Source organism: Planococcus citri, chromosome 5 (genome assembly GCF_950023065.1).
Source record: "Planococcus citri chromosome 5, ihPlaCitr1.1, whole genome shotgun sequence".
Lineage (NCBI taxonomy): Eukaryota > Metazoa > Arthropoda > Insecta > Hemiptera > Pseudococcidae > Planococcus > Planococcus citri.
In genome coordinates this window covers 38,270,696-38,288,771 of record NC_088681.1, presented here as the reverse complement: position 1 = coordinate 38,288,771, position 18,076 = coordinate 38,270,696, and the positions used below count along the sequence as shown (strand labels likewise).

General features: G+C 32.9%; 2 protein-coding genes across 4 annotated transcripts in view; one reads left to right on the top strand and one right to left on the bottom strand.

Annotated features, from left to right (window-relative positions):
- The window catches only part of LOC135848774 (E3 ubiquitin-protein ligase goliath-like), an 88,334-nt gene extending 79,577 nt beyond the window's left edge, over positions 1 to 8,757 (top strand). For both annotated transcript variants that reach the window (XM_065368769.1, XM_065368768.1), the window contains exon 9: positions 6,702 to 8,757. In XM_065368769.1, the coding sequence (XP_065224841.1) occupies positions 6,702 to 6,832 (131 nt within the window). In that variant the 3' untranslated portion in view covers positions 6,833 to 8,757. The remainder of the gene's footprint in view (positions 1 to 6,701) is intronic.
- Positions 8,367 to 11,663, bottom strand: LOC135848776 (uncharacterized protein DDB_G0283697-like). 2 transcript variants are annotated; one of them, XM_065368770.1, is made up of 7 exons: positions 11,189 to 11,663; positions 10,847 to 10,917; positions 10,638 to 10,760; positions 10,377 to 10,556; positions 9,981 to 10,307; positions 9,733 to 9,801; positions 8,367 to 9,618 (listed from the first exon to the last, which is right to left on the bottom strand). In XM_065368770.1, exons 1-7 carry the CDS (start codon positions 11,223 to 11,225, stop codon positions 9,304 to 9,306), a joined length of 1,122 nt encoding a protein of 373 aa, XP_065224842.1. In that variant the 5' UTR covers positions 11,226 to 11,663; the 3' UTR covers positions 8,367 to 9,303. The 2 variants fall into 2 exon arrangements, with proteins under 2 accessions (XP_065224842.1, XP_065224843.1); XM_065368771.1 differs by having other exon boundaries at positions 10,377 to 10,541; positions 11,189 to 11,650.
- Between the last annotated feature and the right edge of the window lie 6,413 nt (positions 11,664 to 18,076).

Sequence of the window (18,076 nt, the reverse complement as noted above, 5' to 3'; positions counted from 1 at the left end):
CAGGAAATTTGATTTTGCATAAAGGAGCGCGCACAGAAAACTACAGTGTGGTAAAGCCAGCCACCAACAAGGTGCCCTCTGCTCCCATTTACTAGCGCAAAAATACGCGTAAAACGGGGCAAAATAATCCTAGTCAATGGCGCTCTTTTTTTTCCTCCAGCGACTAAATTATATCGTTGGCGTTTAATTAAAAATTTATCGTATGCATACGACCGGCGTGTAATTACATTTAAGCTTCGATTTTTTTCGATAAATTTAACCCGACTTGTAAAAAGCTATGACGTAAATCGAACTCGTATTCTGTCGGGTGCGCTTCTATGGAATTTTACCTAAAAATGCACCTATTTTTGGAGGCTAACTCGCAGCTACGTTGCGATACTCGATATTATTCTGATGACGGAAGTAGCGGAAAACTCTCTAAGGTCGACCCTCTGGTGTATTTTGAATCGAATTATAGTTTTGTGTGAGGTTTAGAATTTTCGTCGTGTATATACCAGGCTCAAGATCTGAATGAGAATAAGAATACGTGTGTCAGCTTCTAATTTGTTTTTGTATACGCATTATCGCCTTTAAATTATCATATATTTACATTTAGTGCTTATTCATCTAGTGTGGAACTTGAATAAGTAATTTCTTTTTAGCAGATTTCTTAATGAATACAAGTAAATTCAATACTTGGCTATTTTGAGGCAGTGAATTTTGGTAGTGTAGGTGATATCTTTCTCACTTAGAGAAAGAGATGTGATAAAAATTGGTTTCAGGATTTGAAAATTTAAAGGTATTGACGCGGATAAGTTAGTGGAGAAGGGGAGGGGGGAGATGCGAGCACGAAAATACACCTAAAAAGCACTGTGAGAATATCAGAACAGAAAACTTATTTTAAAAAATAAAAGACTACTCCTTGAATAATTAGGTTAATAAAATTAAAAAACAAGAAAAAATCTCTAAAGAACTTTGAAAGATTAAATTTAAAAAAAATGATTGGACAATTTTGAAAAAATGAAATTTTTCTGAACAATTTGAAACGTTATGTGATTTTATGCCGCGTTTCGAAAGAAAACTCTACATGAAAGCTCGATTTAGGTTTTTTACTCATTCGTTAATTATTCAGTATTTTCAAAATAATTTATAAAATGTTTTTGAATAAATTTTGGCTGTTGAAAAAATTTATAGTCTTTCTTAGTACCAAAAAAACACGTAATGAAAATGTTTTTATCGTTCAAAATAAACAATTCTAAAAAAAAATAAAAAAATAATAAATTACTTGTGCATTCAAATAAACTGAAACTATGGCATTTGTATCCTAAAAATTTGTAATAAAATTGTTTAAGGATACCAAAAAAAATTATTACTTGTATTTTTAAATTTTAATGTATTTTGGAGTGTTTTGTTCAATCGAATAATTTCAATTTATTGATTTCCAACAAAATATCATAATTTTATCACGTGGCAAGAGAGCGGAGGGAGAAAAGGATGCTGTATTTAAAAAAAAAATTTCTCAAACTGCGAGTTGTTCACTTCTCGTAATTTTGATCTTGTTTTCTGGAGATTAGAACATTTTTTCGAAATTGAAATGCTTCATTTCATAAAATTTTTTCAAAACATTTTCTTATTTTTTTTTTACAGAGAATAATTTTTTTAATTACCCTGTGAAAAAAAGTCTCTTCTTTTTTTGAAAAAAACTTCTGATCTTTTTTTTCAAACTTGAAAATATCAGGTTTTTTTCATGTCTTCTTTCTCGATGTGTATTCAGTGGAGTTGGATTCTTTTTTACAATACTTTTAAAATATCTAGCTTAAGAACATAAAAAAAAATGGAAAACTTGAGCAAAAAAATAAGAATTACTATTTTGAAACGTTATGAAAAAATATGGTTTATTTTCGCTAAAATGTTGAAGAAAATTCAATTAAAATATATTTAAAAAAACGAAACGAATCGCAAAAAATGTATTACTTTCTTCATAATTCTGATAAATGACACGATTCCGAAGCAATGGACATTTTTAACTGGTGATTAAAATTCGATAATATCGAGCACATTGCGTTCATTACCCATCGCATCTTCTTTATTCTGAACTGAAATCCATTCATTAAAAATATAGGTACCGTACCTATACCTACTTGGATAATTAACGCAAAATTATGTTTTTTTTGTACCTTTGTACACAAATTAATGAAACGTGGTTTATTTTTATACCTACTTGAAAGCTATATAAACATTTTTTTGCGAAATATCCAATATCCATTTACTGATTAGTGATTACTAATGTGATCGTACCTATTTCAAACATCGGACCGATTTCCCTCTCGATGTCTCGAATAACTCCACCAATCTGTACATTTAATGTAGGTAATGATTTGTGAAGGTTGTTTTCAAATTCGTACTCGCAGTTGGATACTTTTACATGTGTTTCCGCACGCTTAAGTTAACTTTATCAGATGCCTTTGATGTGGGCAAAATATTTCCGAAGGATGAAATTGTTTACGAACAAGTTTCCTATTTCTCGCGTTGACGGTAGAATTACTTACGTAAAACGACGAGATGAGAATTCAATACGAACTGGGAGATCGAAGAAATACGTACGAATGTGTGTTAGTAAAACGAATTTTTTATAGTTTCTAGAGGAAAAAGAGAGCTTGGTTTGGAAAACGTTGTAATAAAATGTATGTAGTTTTGAGCGTTATGCATTTATATGTACGAGTCAAATCGTATAACCTCTTTATCTTTGATGGGGGTTTCAAAGAAATACCACGATTTTTATGAGTTTTTAATGAGTTCTCTCTCGTACGTTTATCTGGTACTTTTTTTCATCGCGTGTTTTTCCATTAGTTTATTTTACACCCTTCCATTTAAAAAAAAAGTTCGAGTAAGTACCTACTCGTTGAACAAGAAGAAAAAAGTGCAACTTGGTTTATTTTTTTAAATCAATTAGTTGAGAACCTCTATACTCGTATTTCATTTGTAAACTTCAATTAACTGGTTGTTGCTCGTTTCATTAATGTATAACAAGGTAACAAGTTATCAATATGAATAGGCTGTATGCTTATAACGAATCTTCGTAGTCTTACGAGTAGGTAGATGCCACTAAACTATTATTAAAAACCATGTTCTGGATGAATTAAAAACTGTCTTTTTCGTAAAGAAATCATTTCTAGAGTCCGGTTCAACGTTATATTGAATCAGCAAACTAGGTTTTTTATTGCTGTATGGTAAACTGAAAATTTTCCATTGAATTTAGCCTAAAGATCTTGATAAATGATAGGTGCTTCTATGTAGTTACCTATAGGTGCTAAAAAATAATAAGAGGTCAGATCGAAAAATGAGATTATGAACAAATTCAGCGCCTAATCGATATGCCACTTCACTTTTGAGATTTCTTGGATTTTTTCCTTTGAATTTTGTACCTACCTTTTTTACTCTTTCTACTTCTCTAAGTACAGGTGTTGAAATTGAGATTTCATTTTACTTGTGTTTGAGAATTCATTAATTTCCAAAAAGAATGTGAAGCTACTCAGGTTGGTTCGTTTGAAAATTTGCTGCTTCTCGAGTTGAAAAAACAAAATGAAAAAACGAAAGAAGCATCAACTGGAAATTAAAATTGAAAATCAGGAAATGAAGGATGAAACTTCGTTAACAGCTTCTATACCTTACCCAAATAGCCAAGCATTAATGGAAAATTCATCGTTTCCTATTTTGACTTTCTTATTCATTTTCTTTTGAATTGCGTGAATTGGTTAATTCGCCAATAATTTTCTATTATCTACATGAAAAAATGCCATCTCCAGGGTAAGTTTTTTTTGTGTTTGTTGGGACGGGGGGGGGGCTTTAAATGTTTAAAAAACTGTAAAATGCCCAAAAATACAAATGCGCAGCTGCCTTGGAATCTTTCTTTTTAGTAATTTTCTTGGTATCGTTTTGCAATCGTTGACACCTGTTTTGGAGCCCACTGGATTTCTGTTTCCACTTTTTGGGATTGGATGGCCGTTTTTCTGTGATAATTTGGGCCCTAAAAGTACATAATTTTCCTCTCATACCTATCTGTCAGAAATTAGTCACAGACACACGATGATTGTTAGAATGTGGCTTAAAGTAGAAAACTTCCAGAGTTGCAGTTGCATATTTGCATTTTTCGAGATTTTTATTTTTTTTGAATAAGGGCTCCTAAAAATACACGATTTTCATCCAAGTTGAAAATGAGCTTCAAATTAGTGTTCTGTTAGCTTGACTATGGTCGAAATAATATAACATTTCCTGACAAGGGACCTCTCGAGATGTCCGCCTCTGATTTGAATGGGATCGCGATTTTCAAAAAGATGAGTATAACCTGAAAGCCCCATAACTAAAATTTCAGCTTCCCAAATTAAATTTTCAATTTTTGGTGAATTTTTGAAAATGTGAAATGAACAATTTTTGGTGATTTATGCTATGTCAGCTTCTTTTCACTGTTTTCGATCATTCTGGAGCCTCCAGCACGATTTTCGATTTTTCCGAAATTTTAAAGTTTACCCAAAAGTCGTTGAAATCAATTTGGGCTGGCAAGTCGTGGCTTATTCTTAATCAGGGGTTATCTTTATTTGAGCCAATCTCTAGGCAAACACCTAAACTGCATTTTTTTGAACAGCATATTTCAGTTAATCAAAAATTTTCTGCTCTTACATTAAGAAAATTTTTAATGTTTGCACGAATGGCTGTATCTTGTCTGAAACCAATCCCCCGAATCCGAATTTCTCTAATTCGAGCCATTTTGGAACCTCTAGCGTGATTTTCGATTTTCCAAAATTTTTAAATTCATTCAAAAAGCGTGAAAACTAATTTGATTGGCTAAGAATCGGGTTATGGTTTATTCTCAACATAGCTTGACGAGTTCATTTTTCATTTGAGCCGATTTCCAGCTGATTTCTCGAGTACTGGAGAATGCTGGTATGAATAAACAGAAATACTCGCGAGATGTCCGCCTGGAAACCGGCTCAAATTAAGATAAACCTTTTGAATAGATCGAGAATAAGCCACAACTCAATTTTTAACTGTTCAAAGTGATTTCCGCGTCTTTTGGAGGAATTTTAAAATTCTGGAAAATGGAAAACCGTCTTGGAGACTTTTCAATGACCCAAATAAAAAAGCATTAATCGCCAAAAGTGGTCAATTTTAAATGTTCAAAAATTCATTAATAATTAAAAAATCAATTAAGGCAGCTGAAATTTTGGTTGTAAGGATTTCAGACTATGCCTTAGTAGATGTAAAAGGCTTATCCTGGCCCATTTTGGCACTTTTGGCCCATAAACTGTGCCAGAATCCACCAAAAAATAACCTCAGAATGCATATAAAAAAAATCGCGAACTGAAAACAGAAATTTGTGTTGAATAAGTTGCCTAATGCGGAGCATACAAAGTCAGAGGCGTGGAACTGTGTTAAACTTGGTAATTGTTTTCTCATTCTCTCTCATACCTAGACCCAGGGCTTGAAAACCGGATAGATATCACTCTTGGTTTTGGTTTCGGTTTTCTGTTTTTCAAAAAAGTATAAAGGTTTTGGTTTTGGTTTAGGTTTTTTGAAATATTATCTCTTGTTCCGGTTTTGCTGAAACGGTTTGATTTTAAAGGAATTGGTTTTGGCTTGGGTTTTTTCCTTTTTTCTCCATTTTTTAGAGGGAAGAAGGCCAAGAAAGTGATTACCTACTTCTTCAAATACTATGTAAGTGCCAAAATTGTCAACTTTTTTATTTTTCAGGCCTTTTCACCTTTAGCATCAGTTTTACTTTATTTTTTACCAAAAATGCAATATTAATTAGGCTAATTACCTGAAAAATTCCAAAACCAAAACCAATTCAGTTTTCAATTGGTTACGCTCTTGGTTTTGGTTTTGAATTTGAGAAATAAACGCTCCTGGTCTTGGTTTTGGTTTTAGTTGTGGGAGAATAACGCTCCTGGTTACAGTTTTGGTTTCGGTTTTGAGCAATTTTAATTGGTTTTTGGGGGTTTCAGTTTTGGTTTCAGTTTGCAAGCCCTGCCGGGCTAGACCTACTCTCTCTCTCTTTTTAGCCTGCCATGGGTGACATGGGGGATTTATATACGGGGATTAGTACCATTTTGTAGCTCTAGCTCTGTCAAGGCAAACACAGCGCGCTACCTACAAGCTCCTCTATCTATTCATGGGAAGAAACTACAGGTGTCTAAAGTCTAGAAAATGAGCAAAACCAAAAAATGCTCCCCAATCCAGTAGCTTGGTACAGTCCAATAGCCTGGTATTCTTGGAGAAATTCACTTGAAAAAAAAGTTCAAAATGACAGTGGAAAAAAACACAGTAAGATAAACCCTACAGCAGTATTTCTGTTTCAGTTTTTATTCGTATCTATGTATTTTATTCATTTCGTTATTCGAGTTCCTAGAAAATTGATGATGTTTCATATTTGACGACATTGTTGTTCGACAAAAAAAAAAAAAAAAAAAAAACGTTGAAAAAAAAAACACAACAAGAAAATAGGTTAAGACATCGATACTCTCTATGTACAAAGTTAATAATTTTCACTTGTTGTTTTTTTTCTTCTCGAAATCATTTTCTGCGTCTCGAATCTCGATAAAATAGCTCTATAGCGAACTGTTTATCAGATCTCGACGACGCGACGTGGCTCGAGAGAGAAAGAAAAACGATGACACTGCATACAGCTTAATACTAAAAAATGGTAATTGCAATTTATGTTTCAGATGCTGGAAGAAACGCTACCAATGTATTTGGAAAATCGCAAAAAACGTTGAATAAAAATTGCGAAAATAAAGTTTTACCTTTAAGAAGAACGGTTTCGTTGGATAATATGGCCTCAACCAGCCATTCGTAAATTGTGATATTGACGAAAAAATTTATCTTCGCATCTATCATCGGATTTTCCTATTACATCGCGTGCTTCTTTACTTCCTATTATTTTTAAATCACTAGATGTGTATTTTTTTCTACTTTCTTACCTCTATTTTTTTTCTTTTTTTTTTCGTATGTGAGCGTGTGTATGTGTAATTTTAATATTCCATTTTATTTATCGATTTAATTACTCGTATATTTCGAAGTGAGGTTGATTTTACGCAGTTGTTTGTTTATTATTATGGTTGTGAGAATTGATTAAGTTCTCGACGATTTTTTTCTCTTTTTTTTACGATTACTTTCTTCTCTCGTTTTTTTTTCTCTTACTCTACTTTTTTTGTATATATTTTTCATACGCATCACGACGCGACGTTCTGATTTTGTACTGAAAAAAAAAAAAATGAAATGGCCATTTACCGAACGCTATTATAAAATTTAAGAGTGCTAGCAACAGACCGCACTCGAATATGGTTTGTTGCTCGTGTGTAAACGTGGTGCTTTCAAGATTTTATCAATGTTACCGAAATTTCCCCTCAAAATAAGTCGCTCGATTGCGCGACGTTAATGTACGATTATTATTTTATAGACGAATTCAAATTAATTTTTTAATATTTTACCGTATAGTACGTTACGTATTCGTATATACCTATAGTTTACGAAACACACGCAATATATTCGAATATTTTGTTATATTTTGGTATCGTACGACGTATTGATAATTATTTTATTACGTATTTACTCGTATATTGTGTGTTCATATTGTATGACGCGGTATAATGGGTTATTTTGAATTCGTTGTCTATGCATTTATGTAATACTTACTTACAGTGTCATTGAATTTTTATTTTCTAATAGGTTGCGCTTTTTCCGAAATTTTCAACCGAATGAATTTTGATCTCATTGTAAATTCTTACGGATCAGAGAAAAATATAGTACGCGGAAGGGTTGTTTTGAAAAGTGGGTAAGATGGCTAAGTACCTAATTGGAAATTAAAATGGACAGATTTCTTATTGTTTTTTTTTCTACGATGCGGAATTTTATTCGTAATTCGAAAATATACCTATTTTTGGTCCTTGGAATAATTCATTTCCTCCCCCCCCCCCCTTTGATCCAAAAAATACTCCCGAGTTTACACATATTTTCATTAGAATTTGATGTCACTCGAAATTTATATTGATAATTGTTCGATTATTGTTTTAAAAAATTAAATCAGTTACGTGATTGTTTTTAAAATTGCAATCTTTCAAAAAAAAATCCCTCTTTTCGTTTGAGGAAAATGAGGAGGATTGGTGAATTTTACGAAGAATTTTTTTTGGAATTTTTATTTTTAAAGAGGAAAAGTGGTTGTGCGTATGTGTTTATTATTTCCTTTAAAAAAGTTTTTGGTTCCTCATTCCCCTCCCTTCCTCTCGCCCAAAAATTACTCCAATGATACGAATTACGTTCCGTTAAAGGCTATTTTGCTCATTTTTCATCTGCAATTATTTTTGTTCGTGTGTTTTTTTTTCGTAAAACGATCTTTTGGGTCCGAATGTTGTAGTTTCGATATGATTGTGTAGCCTACCACCCTTTTCTTATGGAAGAAAAATGATTGTCCTTTTGAAAAGTATACTCTTTTTTTTGGATTTTTTTACATTTTGTTTAGTCGTAGAACGGTAATATGTAACAGCTTAGCGCTACAAACCGGTATGCATGATTCGCGTGTGGAATTCGGCATTTCAAAAGTATTGTAAGTTTACATCGAATATACTATACTATGGTACCTGCTACGTATTACTTTTAAAAACTAGTCATACAAATACTTCGATTAACATGTAATTTGTAAAACGGTAAAATTGTATTTATATGCTGTGTAGCATTTTTCAGTTTTACGATTAAAATATATATTTTTCATTTGCGTTTTTATTATTCGTTGTGATTATTTGACTTTTTTTTCAAATAAATTTAACTGATTTGTGCCACTTTGCTGCTAAAATGAGTAGGTACCTACTTATTGGAAAAATTAACATCAAATTTGGAAAAACAATGAGTATGAATGCATCTAACCTTTGACATTTTTTTGAGCGAAAAAGATTTGCTTTGGATGTCATCCAAGGGGAAAAATAAAGGAACCACCAGAACCGTTTCAATTTGAAAAAAATTGAGGACCATTTCGGAACAATAATATGAAAGGTGAAAAAAAAAACAAATAATAACCAATTTTACTCAAATTATTTAATTCAAAATAATAAATAAGCTACCTAATAATGAGATGCAGTGAATTATGTATGTACAATGATTTAAACTTGAAAAAAAATCTCACTCTGTCTGAAACAGACAAAAACCCTAATGGAGTTGTAAGTTGAGTAGTTTTCTCAAGACCTCATCTTTCTATAATTTTATCGACTTTCGAACTCTCAGGAATTTTGATTACATATACTTTGGGTAAGTATGTAATGTATCCGTGTGGGTAAGCTACTCACCAAACATCGCTGAATTTATTACCTCATCGATAAAATTACGAGTCTCATCTTCATCATATTGAAATGTGCTAAAAAAAGTTTTAGCACGGGGATCTTCGTTGCAAAATAGTAACTGATGAAGTGATTTTGCAATTTCTGCTAATTGAAACCTGGCTACTTGACGTCGTAACTTCGAAATATGTTTTTTTTGTTGATTTATTTGATCGCCTTGCCTTTGAATTTCCCTGCTCTGTTTGTTGATTCGATTTGTGAGAGCCCTCAGTCTTTTCTTCACGTTTGGCAATTCATTGTTGTTTGGCATTCGAAACTGAGAAAAAAAAAACATATGTAAAGTAAGAGATACAGCTTGTTCGGAAAATAAAAAGATTCTCTTCACTTATATTGGTTCCAAAAGAACTGAATCATTTACGTAAGTACATACCGATTCGTCATCCAGTTGTTCATTTTTCTTCTTCTGGAGCTTGTTCTTTTTGTTTTTCCGAGGCTTGTTCTATGAAACAATAATAACAATTTTGTGTTAATGTGAGAAAAACCGTATACTTTCATTTAAGTAGGTAATTGTAATACCAAATAATATATCTACGTAGGTAAGGTACTATATAATAGGTAGTACAGAATGAAAACGAAGGAATTGGTACATTTTCCAAGTAGGCAAGTAGGTACACTCACTTCGGAACCATCCTCACATCTTTTGGGAAATTTGGACGTAGTTTGAGTTATCTTTTTTTCTTTCTTGCCTCCACTTTTAGTTTTAGCTTTGTGTTTGACAGGAGCTGGAAATTCGCTGTTATCAGTAATATCGGCTTCATTTTTTTCAGCAATCGCTTTTTCGGCTTCTTGAAGCATTTGTTCAAATTCAGCGTCAGAATCACGTTCGCTGGCAGTGTCTCTGTCACCGCCTTCATTTTTTTCGGCTTCTCGAAGCATTTGTTCAAATTCAGCGTCAGAATCAGGTTCGCCGGCAGTGTCACTGTCACCGCTATGTCCTTCGTCATCCTATACCAACAAAGATTGTTAAAATTTTCGGAATTCATACTACGAGATATAGGTATGTAAATCACGTACAGAACTGTCACGTCTTCTTTTATCTAGTTTGATATCGAGAGTTGAAACTTTTGAAGCTGCGGAGGAACTCTTTCTGCCACTTGAACCTTTTTTGCTACGACTACTTCGTTTCCTTTTAACGTTGATCTCAAAGTCATTGTACAGAGTTTCTTCAGATACTGAGGTCTGAAATTGAAACAACTGATGTGAGAACCATTTTAATTGTATGCATAAGTGTTCGTATTTGGTCTTAAATAGTATGTTGTCGACTAGCATGCTTACTTTTCCACCATCCGCACATTTTTGTTTATTGTGCTCTTTTTGCTTCCTCGCATCAATCTTCATTTTTCGTTTTTTGCATTTTTTATTTTTCTTGCTGTCTTCTGGATCATACTTTTCATTTTCCTAGAGCCATAGAGAAAAAAAATTAGATCGTAAGATAATTTTCAAAATCGCTCTTTGTTGGTAAGTATATAACTCCATCTAACAACCTTAGTGATTTTCTCCTCATCGGACAGTACAGAATTGTAATCTTCTCGGCTATTGGATTCATCTGGAACGTCTGTGAAACAAAATTAGGGAATGTATTAAGTAACTCAGTTATAGGATAAATTATTACGAAATTTACTCCATAAAATTGCAAATTAACGGCTCTGTTCTGCAAAAGCATCGTGACAATGGATAAGTATGTACCTATTAATCAAACATAAGAGATATGCTGAAGTAATGGAACGATTTAGAAAATGATTCAAAATGAGGTTCAATATACGAAAGGACGAGATTCATCGTGATTACGAAATTCATTAACTGCAAAAATATACTTAGATATTTACCGGCGAGATCATCTGGGGTTCCATCGTCGGAAAACATTTTCCCACTAAAGTTGTATATGTAGGAAGTTGATATATTAAAATAGGTAAGTAGGTAACAATAATCAATTCGAAGAATGATTTCGGATACGTTATACAAATTAATACATATGTACTTGTTTTTATCTGTTTCTGTAAGCAATAAGCATCGATTTAAACGAAATTAACACGATTTTTAATTAAAAACAAAATAAAAACAATTCCGAAGAACAAAAAAAACACACACAGTCACACACACACTAAAACGGTGGCCACCACGTGGCTATCACGTGGCCACTCCCTCCAGTGATTCTCCAGAGTTCAGGGTTGTACATGTTTAAAGCAAAAATGTTTCAAACAATTATTTAAAACACGTGTTGGTGTTTTAAACAATAAACTTTTTTTTTTTTTTGTTCAAATCAAACACATAAGTAGGTTTTAAACAAGAAAAAAAAACTTTTTAAACATTAAAGAAGTTTCAAACCAAAAAAAATTTGTTTTTGTTTTTTTTAACGTGTTTTTTTACAGCCCTGAACGTAACTTTATCAGCCTCAGCATAATAAAATTTTATTTTATTTAATTATTTTATTTTTTTAAATTCCAATTTAATTCATTATCAATCAATTTATTTTGAACATTTCAATTTATTTTAAATTAAGTAATTCATTTCCGTATTAATTTGATTTATTACTCGATCGTTTGGCCTTGGCGTTTGGCACTTTAAAGAACTAGGTATATTATTTTCATGAAATTTTTTGTCGACAAGTTAGATAAGTCGCGTTTTTTTTCTGAAACTTGTTATTTTATTTCAAATAAGCAATAAATGACTCGATTGAACTCTTTTGACAATTTGGTATTTTAATTTGAAAATTCAAGGCGCAATAACTGCCTGTAAAGTCCTATAATTTTACGCCGAATGGACGACATAAAAAATACGAATTACACATTACTAAAATATTGATAAATAGCACGTAAAAAAAACCAGTTCATCTACTGCACAAGTAGTGCTTCTTTTCCTTTTTTGGACAACAGGAGAAGATGGGAGTAATTTGAAGGATCAAAAATTTCACCGGAGAGTTTTTGAACGCACTTTTGGGCAGTTTTAACGAAAAGTAAGATTTTTTGATTGTTATTTTGGCAAAAAACGATATTTTTTGATAGTTTCGATGAGCAAGATCTTTTTGGTGGTTTTGACCAAAAAATTAAAACTTGTTCACAATTTTAGCAAAAAAAAAAAAAAAAAAAAAAACAGTACTTACAACTTTCTATAAGTTTTTATTTTTTAGCGAATTGAAGACCATTTTTTTTTGGATAGATTTTTTGTCGTTCTATGAAATCGAATTCTTGTTCGTATTATACCTACCTGAAGTGAAATACTGAACTGTCGTTAACAATTGTCGTTGAAATACCCTATTTTGTCAATCGAATTCCCTGTCGTTCGAATCATTTTTTTTTGTCGTGCCAATATATGTATAATGTATTTCCTTTAATCAAATGCTACATCGATGCTCTATAAATAATTTTCTAGCTCGAATATCATGTAAACTAGTGTACTTACCTCTAATGAGCCTTCATTTTCAAAGCTCGCTAATTAAATTATCGTGAAGAAAAGTAATAAAAAAAAATTTAAAAAAATTGCTGAAAAAGTAGGCAATTAATCTGAACTTAATAACTTTTCAAAGTGGTAGGTAAGACACTTGGTCGTCTTTTTTTTTTTTTTTAATTTAAACTTGCATACACAACCCAATACTTAGATCGAAAACACTACTAATAAGTAAGTAATCGACTAAATACATAAGTGCCTATAGATAGATCAAAATTAGAACTACACTAAAAAGCAAATAACACAGGCCTATAAGCCTACAGTAATACCTATAGGCGATATAGGATCTTGTAGAAAGATTTATCCTCTGCCATTAATCAACGACGATCGTGACAGCGGATAGTTTAAAATAATGGAAAAATACTCATAAACGACTATGAGGAAATTTCACGTACAACTTTGGGATTCTCTGTGGCATCGGCGTGTGTATTATATTTAGAACGTAAACATCGCAAAATACGGAGAAAATTCGATAGACGAAGAGCCTTCGAACAGATCCGGGAGGAGACTAAAGCTGCTACATTCGAAAATAATGACAGCTTCTTAGTACGAGTACACCACGAAGACGACGATTTGAAATGCGCTTTCGTTGAAATTTTTTTAGCTCTTAACATACGAGTATATCTCACACACATCGAGAGAATTTTCTCGTTTCGCATCATTACCGATGTTTTTGTTTTGTTCATTTTGCTCAATTTTCCCTTCCATTGTAATGATTCGCCAACGTTTTTACGACCAGTGAAAGTGTCATCGATGTTTGAAAATTATTCGAGTGCAATTTTTCGTGTCATTCGATGCGTACTCGTACGCGGTGTGCAATCTTTGTAATTCATTCGCAGCAGCTTCATCGTCATTCTCATCGTTGGGATTCTTGATCAGTTTTCTAAAAATAGGTAAGAAATTCTTCCTTTAATACGTTTGTATTTTTTTTAATTTAAAAAAAAATTCACAACAGTTTGTACTCGTTTTGCATTGTCTACTCCCAGGAGGTTATAAAGGTATTTTTTACTCGTAAAGCTGTGAACTTTTTCACGTTAAAATGTAATTCTAAGTTTTAACGTACGACACTCTGCAGTCACACGAATTCCTACTTGCTATACAAATTACACGAAATTAAAATTAACGTTCCCTAGTTACTACCTCGTGCTCGAGAACTGGAGATTATCACACCTTAAGCAGGTACGATGACCCATATTCCCAAATGTACCTAGTTTTGTGACCCCTGCCCCCTCTGATCTCTGAAGAATCGATCGAAACCTCAAAATATTCCACAGATCATCTCTGCAAGTCTCATTATGTACTACGCACGTGCTGCGCCAATTCACCAGCACGCGAGTCTGTACGATCGTGTGGAGGGGGGGGGGTAGAGGGGAAATTTTGTTGGCAATTTCACTCTTACGGCATTTCCTAATTCTTCGAAGCTACCGGTGGCTCGTTGAATTCGGCACAAAAGACGCATCGCACGCCGCGCCGTTGCTTTGATGAAAAGAACTCGTTATTTTGAGAAAATAGACGTTTTTACAAACTCGATTACCAAATTATGACAGAAAATACTTACTTTATATGCGTTATACTATACGTATGAATAATTGCCAAAATTCGGAAAGGTTAATAAACTACGCGATATTTTGAAAAACGCCAGCTTGTCTAGCGGCAGTTCTTAAATTAGCGCCAATAAATTGGATCCGGTCCAGGCCACCGTTCGCCGATATTACATATGAGCATTTTTACAATTCATTTGCGTTTAGGTAAATTACTCGTAAGTAAAAATTGAAAATGGTGGAAAAAATTCATTTAAAAGGAGATTGTAGAGTCTCGAAAGGTAGGAACTGCCTCCTTGGGTAGGTACAGTATCGATGTGCATGCGGTACAAGTAAGTAGATAGGTAGCGAGTAAAATGCACCAAAAATCGTTTATCGAAACGTTTAGTTTGGGACGAGTACAAATTCTAGCGAGTGTGTAATTTTTTGGCTACAGTTCATCGAGCATATTTACCAAAGCAGAAGCAGGCAGGGGTAATTTTTTCGATCGACTTTAACGTTATTCGTAGAATTTTATGGCGTATTTTATTATAAACGAATGTATTTTAGGCGACCTTCTCGTCATGTTCAGATTTTGTCACGTAGGATATATCTTTTTCTTTCATTTTTATCATTTTTATTGAAAAAGAAAAGGCATTAAGTTGCAGGAAAAATAGATGAGCGAGTCTTCGGCTTGGATTTTTTGATTGAGGTTTTGTACTCAAATTTTTCGATGTCTTTAGTTAACTAATTATACCTGCGAATACTGGTGGAAGTTGTTTTTGTAATTTTTCTCCTGCCATCCTCGTAAAATTGTTGCTTTTTATGGAAAAAATCCCTTAAAATTTTATAATATCGTGACTGAAACCATCTTGTGCCAAGAGCACCCCAAAGTTGACAAAATTTTCATATGCAAAAAAAAAAAGTATAGGTACTTACTAGAAATTTCACAATTTATAAAAAAAATATTTAAAAAAACAACAATGCCCAGGTCTAAGTACTAAGCAGTGTTGGCTTCAAAAATATTCAGAAAACAACAAAAAAAACATTCATGAAACTTTCAAAAGAATTTTCAAAACACCCTCTCCTCCATTTTTCAAGAAAAAATTGCCCATGATTCCTCAAGTTATATTCTCGTCTCCAAGTTTGTGAAGCCCCGCAGGCTACTTTTTTGAAAGAACCATTCGCCAACGAATCAATCAATTCTTTAATTTATGAATCGATTTGTTCGCCAATGAGTCACTAATCTAATACGAATCAATTCGTTCGCGAATGATTCACAAACAAATACCATTTCGTTCGCGAATGATTCAGAAAAAATAAAAATAATTCAATTCGTTCGTGAATGATTCACCAAAAATTGAGTAAATGAATCAGTTCGTTCGCGAACGAATCACTTATATGTATCGATTCGTTCGCGAACGAGCCACTTTTCGCGAACGAGTCACTTTTACGAATCGATTCGTTCGCGAACGAGTCACTTGTACGAATCGATTCGTTCGCGAACGAGTCACTTATACGAATCAATTCGTTCGCGAATGAATGTTTCAAAAAAAGTGGATCAATTCGTTAGTAAAAGATTTTTATTTTACGAAAAGTCGGTCTTCTTACGCTCAATACGTGAGAGTTTTTTTTATTTTTTATTCTTCGTTTTTTTATTTTCAATTTTTCGTAATTACCTATTATTTTTTGTTCATAGTGGGTAGGTGATTTTCCTGTAAATTCAAGAAATTAAATTAAATGGATTCAAATCAATTTAATTAAATGAAATAAATTGTATTGATTTGATGAATCAATAGGTAAAGATTCCTAATTTAATAATATAGTTAGGTAGATGAAATTAAATATTAGTTACTTAATTATTACCGATTTTATTAATTACCTATGTATAATCAAAAAATGTTCTCATTTTCTTGAAAATTCCTGGCTAGGTATACTTCGAAACTACACCATATTACTTAATTCAAACTTACTTAAACATTTCCTGCTACACAATTTTTTCAGAATTTGAAATTACATTTTTGATTTTAATTCAATTTCCAAAGTTTGAAAGTTCAACTTTCAACTTTCCAGAAATTGTTCGAATTTTTTAAAAATCCACATTTCATGTCTTCTCAATGACTTGTGAGGAAAAAAATACGCAAGTTCAACAGTAACAGTGAGAACTTTCACAACCTGACTATGAGAAAATTCACAGATTGAAAAGTCATGACATGTAGATTTTTAAAAAATATAAACAATTTCCTGAAATAAGAACATTTTTTGAATAAAATAAATAAAATAATGAGTAACATATTTTGATTTCATCTATACCTATATGTATTATTAAATTAGGAATCTTCTAGGTATAGCTAAAATATATGTAGTACCCTCCTACTCTCCCTTCTCTTGCTTTTAGTATTTAAGGAATTCATGACGAACTGAGAGTTGTTGTTTTTTTTTCAATTTGTTGAGTTGTTAATATTCAGAAGAAAGAAATTGAGTGTTTGAAAGATGTGAAATATTGTTTTTTTAGTGAGGTGGAAGTTGGTCCACCATTGTTCCTTCCTTATTTTCAGTCTTCTTTGACTGTTCGTAGTGAAAGTAGAATCAGGCGTATTTTTTTTTCAAGACAATCAAGACTTTATATTTTTATCTATTTCTAAATTCTAATCCATTTTTTCCAATTCGGAAAGATGAAACACTCAAATAAAGGTTACTCCTGGCGCAGAACCCACCGTACTATAAAATGAAAAAAATCAGGTCAACGGGTGGTAACTGCAAGAGGGGGGAGATGTGTGATACTTCCAAGAGGTCAAATATGGGATTCAAAGTGCTAAGGAATCGTTGGAGTCTGCAGGGAGTTAGTGAGCTCAAAACCGTAGGCCACATGGATGATGGAGCAGGTCATGAGAAAACCCTGCACTTAATGGTGTGCAGAAATGACGGGCTGATTGGAAGTGATTGAAGTGAGTGAATAATTTTGGAGTGAAAATAGTGATCTCTCATAGGTATATCAATACAGGAGAATTATCTCTACTTACTGGTACTCTCAGAAACCCCTTTCAGCTATGGAAGACATTAACCTCGTAACCACATAAAAGTTGTGTATTTGATTAGAGCAAGGTAGATGTCAGCGTCGAAGCTACTGCTACAGCCAAACCAATCCATTTTCAAAATATGATAAATTTTTTATTGTAGCTGTACTTAAAACTGATCTAGGGACGTTTTACACTTTGTATATAACTTGTCTCTTATTTGAAAATAAGATTAATTTTACACCCTTCATTAATTTGAATTCAATTTTCCAGAATCATGGACACAGTCTACCCTCAGCCGATCAGACTAGTCCTGGATACATCATCGAGACGCAAACGAGGATCTCAAAAAAATCGTTACAGAACCCAACCAGTGACATTTTCCGAAATCAAAGTACATCATTTACCTACCTATCTTTATCTACTTACGTAAAAGCCTCCCCTAAACTCATTTTTATCTTTCAATAGGAAGTCGACGAAGAAACAGCGGAAGAACCAGAGATGACAGAGCTAAACCGTCGTATGTCAGCCGAATCACCCAAAGTTCTCAGTAGTAAATCATCGAGCAACGTTAACGCCAAATTCGAAGAACTTTTCAACAGAAAAAGGCCCGAGAAAAAAATCAGTAGGAGGTTACAAAATAGGTTAGATCTTGCCAATACGAGTAAATCATCGTCAGCTCCAGAAGCTGAGACAGATTCGCCAGAAAATGGCGTACGTTCCGAGACAGTAA

Excerpts from the sequence above, each read along its gene's own strand:
- LOC135848776 (XM_065368770.1), bottom strand. The coding sequence starts at position 11,225 with ATGTTTTCCGACGATGGAACCCCAGATGATCTCGCCG. Across the intron at positions 10,918-11,188 it reads AACCCCAGATGATCTCGCCG|ACGTTCCAGATGAATCCAAT; the intron begins GTAAATATCTAA and ends TTTGTTTCACAG. Across the intron at positions 10,761-10,846 it reads ATGAGGAGAAAATCACTAAG|GAAAATGAAAAGTATGATCC; the intron begins GTTGTTAGATGG and ends CTATGGCTCTAG.